General features: G+C 36.9%; 1 protein-coding gene across 1 annotated transcript; it reads left to right on the top strand.

Moving 5' to 3' along the window:
* Nucleotides 1–2,003: 2,003 nt before the first annotated feature.
* Nucleotides 2,004–5,120, top strand: tmem236 (transmembrane protein 236; the record flags this gene model as incomplete). Its single annotated transcript, XM_079819208.1, has 4 exons — nt 2,004–2,251; nt 2,604–2,676; nt 4,327–4,450; nt 4,525–5,120. The coding sequence occupies 4 exons, from the start codon at nt 2,004–2,006 to the stop codon at nt 5,118–5,120; spliced, it is 1,041 nt and encodes a 346-aa protein (XP_079675334.1).
* Nucleotides 5,121–6,529: the final 1,409 nt, after the last annotated feature.

Raw genomic sequence — 6,529 nt, 5'->3', positions numbered from 1 at the left:
TTCCTAAAGAATAAACATGATGAACATCTGAAGGTATGTTGAGGATACATTACAGCTTACTGTCACTTATATATGTGGTGTAATCGCTCAATCAGTGTTTCAACGGCGGAAAGACCTCAATATAACTGCTTGTAAACTCAACATTGTCACGTAGTATCACATTTACCTCAGGCAGTCATTCAGTGTTCACAGAATTGTATTCACTTTAGAAATCAATGCTTTCACTAAATATATGCACTATATTCATTATATCTAATTAACCTGTTCGTGATGTTTAAATAAACCTGTCATGAAAATGACAGACACTGTGTATAAATGATTATATTTCAACAACGAATTGGAGAAAAAACCTATTTTATAATTAGATTTAGAAGTTATAGCAAAAACTGCCTAATGTGAAGTTTGCGTAGGCCTACTATGTTATTTGAGTGTTGATTATTATACCTAAAAATAAATCGCAACTGAATTTAGGCTGTTGTTTACCTTTAATATTAATGCGCAAGTAAGGGCTCCCTATATGCAATATCTTAGATAAACTTATTGAAGTTATAATTTAATTAATTTAAGGACAGACACTGTGTAAACCACTTTTTAATAAAAATAAATAAAAGCAATTTTGTAAAACTGCTGTACCGAACCGTGACTTCAAAACTGAGGTACGTACCAAACCGTCAGTTTTGTGTACCCCTTGAAAATCGTGATATATTCTATTTACACCATGTAAAAGTAGTTCTGTGCAATATGTGTAAATAGTAATTAGATGCTATTTATACTTTATTTTGACAGATACATACTATTTGCACCTCAGTATTGTTGTACATTAACAGGATGCAATAATAACATGGAGTGTATGATTACATTTAATAAAATAATTAAATGGATGCCGCCTTCATGGGACAAAAAAGCCCTTCTTACACCGACCCCTAACCCTACCCAATAAATGCTTTTATTATTATTAAACATTTCATTAGTCACCATTTTTAGAACATTTTCTTCATTTTTATTGAAAGTAAATGCCTTTCTGATGTGATATGTGATGGGAAAAGAGAGAAGAGCGAGCTCGGCAAAAGGTGGATTCGAACCCGGGTCGATCGCGTCAACCTAGATCTTTAAGCCTTACGCTTTACTTACTACTCCTAACGTAGAAATACGCCCGTTAATTTTTTTTTAATCTTGTTTTTCCTAACCAGGCATTGTTAGGCGGAGCTAGCGCGAATAGCACTTGCCAACAAGGCACGCAATTTGCACTAGAGTGGGTGGTACGTGTCAAAGTAACATCCACATAGATGGCAGGACCCAAGGTTTCCTGGCCGCCCATGACCCTGTCGCCGGTTCTCCACTGTTCCTTCCTTGGAGCACTTTTGATAGAGACTGACCTCTGCAGACCGGGAACACCCCACAAGAGCTGCAGTTTTGGAGATGCTCTGACCCAGTCATCTAGCCGTCACAATGTGGCCCTTGTCAAATTCACTCAAATCCTTACGCTTTCCCATTTCTCCTGCTTCTAACACATCAACTTTCACAAAATACTTGACTTGCTGCCTAATATAGAGGAAATAATTTTAGGTATTTCTGCCAATTTATTGTTGCTTTTTAATTGTATTGCATGTATTTTTTATGAATCATTTTAGTACATTTTGTTTTAAGAGAGTCAAGACAGTTACGGTTAACAGTTAACAGAGTTTTTTTTATGCAAGACCCTTTTATCCTCACTTTTGTTTCGTTTTTTTTGACTGTTTTTGTGCTAAGAATGACTGTCATTATGACTGTAATGTTTCAGTTTGCTACACTGGAATGACCATTTTTTCTTCCCATAACCCCATAAAAAGCAAATGACTGCTTCATTACTGTGGCCATAAAGAGCACCTGTAAGAATGCAGTGTAAGCAGTGCCAGCGTACAGAGTCCAGAGCGTTCAGTCATTCAGTGTTGTGGGAGATGCACTGGATGCATTCGGTGACGGCTCACTCTTAGGGGGATTTACTGAAGACTCACACTCTCAAGATGGCCTCTTGGAAGACCGTCAAACTCATCCTTTATGAGCTCCTGCAGTTTGCATGTCTCTGTATTCCTGTGTTTGTAGTCATGGAGCGCTTCGCTTCAGTCATTCGACTCGTGAAGTCTAGCACCACTGCCTACTGGCTGGTGGTGGCCGCCTCTGTGGCCTATGTGGCGTCTGCAACCCTGTTTGTGTGGGTTCCTTTGAAGTACTTCATCCTCAAGACTCAACGCTTCTCAGAAGTCACTAACTGGTGAGTAATAGAGCAAATGCACACCTTATGTCCTCCGACCGATCATAGTTTTTTTACATTGTAATTATACCATTCATAATCACCTTTTTTGCCTCCTCTGGTTCAGTGTAAATGGTTATGAGGTGTAATGATATACATTTTTTATATATTCAGTATAGTCATAAAAACTAACGATAGCAGTTTAGATGAATTATAGCATGTCACTGATATAATGTCATGTTAACTAACTATAAACCAAGCTGTATTATACGGATGGGGCTTCCAAAATATGGAATCATGCTCTTAATCTCCAATCTGCCTCTTAGTTTGTGATGTTAATTCAATAATGAAACTACTCTTATTTCTTCTGCAGGAGACCTGTTACACTTGCATATGTGATTCTCAGTACTTTACCATGCTTTGCCATCATCATAGCCAGCTCAAAGGTAATGCATTATTCACTCTCATCAAGAATCTACTATATGAATATACAGCAATACATTATTTTAATGTAATTCATATATTAATAACAGCTAATAATCATAATTACAAGCAACTAACACTAAAACAAACCAAACCTTAAGCACACGTTATTACAATTACGCAGTTCTTATTTTTGTAATTACACTGGTGCATTAAAATGAATATTATAATCCATATTTCCGATTGCAAAAATAAAGTTTCTTCAACGGTTCACTGTAGAGGGTTTTTAATTTGTTTCATGTTACGTTATTAGTTCTTAAACATTGCTTTGATTTAAACATCACTACCTTAATGGTTTCCTAAGAACTAAATTTCAGACTCACTGTAAAACTCTATTATTTTTGTAAAATAATGTCTGTAACCACTTGAACGTATACAAATACGTATTGTAACTTCATTATGAAAGTATAGGAAGGAATGTATTCTGAATGAGAGACATTATGGCAGTTTCGGTATGTAATAAAAACCGCAGGGCTCATCAACACGACAGAAACCTTTCATAAACAGATCCTCTCTGAGGTACTCAGTAACTCTGTAGAACTGCAGATTTACTATTAACCCAAAGATGGGGTATTATAGACTGTGGAATGTGAATGGAGCTGTATTGCAGCCAGCTTTAGTCTCTGGTTAAAATCACGCGGCCCGTCGTCTTCAGATGAGCATTACCAGATTCTAAAGGGGTTCTTGCGGTTTTTGATTGGTGATGATACACTCAAAAAAAATATTTGTTGAATTTACTTCAAAAAGCTGCGTCAAGTGGTTCCACACAACTATATTGAGTCATTTTTACGAATAACAATTTAGTTATATGAACAAAAGAAAGTCAAGAAAGCTGACAAAAGTTCTTTAAGTAAATACAAACCATTTGAATTTGTCACTATTACATAATATTTATATGTGCAGTTTACTTAATAATGTTATGTTAAATTGATAAAAGTTTATTATGTTATGTGAACTTACCTTTTTAAATCAACTACTTGATCTACAAGTGTAAGTGGAAAACTATTAAATATAACAAAAAGCATATTTTCACAAACAACATTCAAAAATAACTTAATTGAGAACAGGAAGTCCATCCAATAAATGAGCGTATGAGTGGCCACAGCCTAAACACAGGCACCACTCTTCTGCATAATGGTAACCACAAAATTACAGAAAACTCCTCTAAATGTCCAACATAACTGAACACAACATCTTTCCCTTTACTGAAAAAGATAAAATAACACTTTAATCCCTAAATTTACTCTCCTAATGCAGTCCCTTGCAAAGCATGCTGGGAACTACAGATGCACTGCCCAGTTTGTTCGTTTCACTCAGCAATGTTAAGTTGACCGAACAAACACTTATTAAGTAAAGCTGACAATACTCATTTTTAGTAGAAACAACTCACAATAAATTTAGTTACATGAGTTTTTTAAGTAATGTGAACAAGGATGATTTGAGCGCAACTAACAACAGTGAAAGTTCATTTAGTGTATAGTTTGTTTTTGGCGATAAATCTAAAACTCATTTTTTAGTGTTCTACCTCTCTGTTCTCTTGGGATGATGAAAGGCTTTTTGCTCCTAACACTTTATCCTCTCAGCAACTTTCTGGCCTATTTATGGTTGTGCAGGTTCAGGTTGATGCTGACGTTAAGTATGACTGCTTCACTGAGCTCCCCGTCTCTCTGGTCTTGTTCTCCCTCATTTGCGTGGACATAGTGGAGAGAATTCGTCCTCTTTGCCTGACAGGACAGGGTAAGAGATAATAACCAATAATATAATACGGCCAATTGAATGCAGTGTCTAAGTTTGTGCTCTACTTTTAAAAGCAAGCGGATTAGAGCTGGATTTTGAGATGCCGGGTCCGGTTCTGACTCACTTGGAGCAGGTGACATCAGTGTCCGCACAGCTGCAGGCTAATGGACGGGACGGCAACACATCTTCCAGGTCACCGGTCGGGAACGGGTCGCTATTGGGCCGTTGGGGAGATACGTCCCGCACCAGCAGCACGGCATATCTCTACTCCTCTCATTCTCACTCAGGTCCGTTTCGCTTTGCCTGGATACGAGACCCTCGGCATGACCTCTTTGTGGCCACCTTCGTGTTCTGGTTTGACACTGTGGAAATGGTGAGGGTGGCCGGGACAGATTCTGTATATTACTCGGCGTGGGTGTTTCCCATATACATACTGGCTTATCTGTCCATCCTGCGCGCTGTTATCGCTCCAGACAGTCCTCTTCTGGCTTCCTCCAGTGTCCTTTCCCAAGATTTGCCCTTCCTGGTGGTGCGCATATGCCTGGTGGCGGTCTTCGGTCATGTTACCCCCGTGCTGTACATACTAAAGAACATTCTGGCTGCGGTATCTTTTGTGTACTTTGTCTTTATGACTAAACTAAAGCTGCTGAACAAAAGAAGCATGTTCTGAGGGCATTGTGGAAAAAAATCCATACTGATTTACAGCCCGTGTATTTTAACTTGTAAATATGTTTCAGTCTCAGAATGTTATTTTTACAGATGACCAAAACTATAGACAGACATCTGAATGTTTAGTCATTCTATGAATATTTATTGAAAAATATATTGGTAAAAATATATATATTTTGAGTATATTACATGTTTTAAGGCTTTTTTTCACAATACATGCATTACTGTACATTTTAATTCATTATGCCAAATGTCATGTTTTCAAATTGTATTAAGAAAATCTATTATTGCAAACGTTTATTGTTGGATTTCATTTCAGCATATGAGTGTAGCTATGGTTCATATTGACTTAAGGTAATGCAAGATCATCTTATGGCAGGACCTGTTTTTATCATGTAAAAACTGATTGCTTTTCATAAAAAGCCTGAACAGTAATGCTTCGGTTCGACTCTGATGCATATCATAAGACGCAGAGAAGCTTTTGAATTCCCATGATGTTCAGAAATCCCCTTGCATCTCATAAATGAAACCTCATTTAGCTGCAAACCATAATTCCATCCATCATTCTTTTTAATTTCATGATACATGGGCACACTTGATTTGTTGTTGTTATTGTCAGATACCAAGTACTGCATTTGTAACCTTGAAAGCTGTGACAGTGTGTGGTGTGACAAGGCTCATATATGTAGGGTCTTAGGGTTACATATTATTAAATTAAATTTAGCTCAATAGGGAACTATGGGTATTAATATTTAGGGATTTATGATCAATCATAACGGTTTATAATCTAATCATAAATCTCCAAAATCACCCAAAAAGGGGGATACCTAACCTAGGTATTTATGCAATATATAATATATATGGTCAACAACAATTTATTGCAATTAACTACAGATATATCTATATTAAATAATCACAGAATAACCTCTAGGGAGTTGATTCAAAATTCCTTTCCATTCCGTTTAACGAATGAGCAGTAATCATTTATCCACTCACAAGGTCTATTCTTCCTACCCAATTTTCGGGAAGTTTATCCCTCTGGCCACAAAGGACAAACTTTCTGAGTTCTGGTTTTAATTAAAGAATTCAATGATGCTTATAAGAGCTCGTAACTTAGATCTGACATTAAAGGGACTCGTGTTTTGTGAGCAACAACAATGACAATCAAAACGTGGATACCATGGTTTTAATAATGATTGATACTACGATTACATATGACTAAGTAAAGGATACATGTATATACAGAATAATGGAAAGTAAAGAAAGAGGATGAGGATAAGGGAAAGGAAGAAGGGTATGATCGTGTCCGATCCGACACCTTCCCAAACATAACCACTAGAGCCAGCAAGAACCATATCACCTTACAGGGGTACAATCTTAAAACGCATCTAAATTTCGATAGAATTGATA

Source organism: Gobio gobio, assembly GCF_949357685.1.
Source record: "Gobio gobio genome assembly, chromosome: 6".
NCBI lineage: Eukaryota > Metazoa > Chordata > Actinopteri > Cypriniformes > Gobionidae > Gobio > Gobio gobio.
This window is presented reverse-complemented; position numbering and strand designations above follow the sequence as displayed.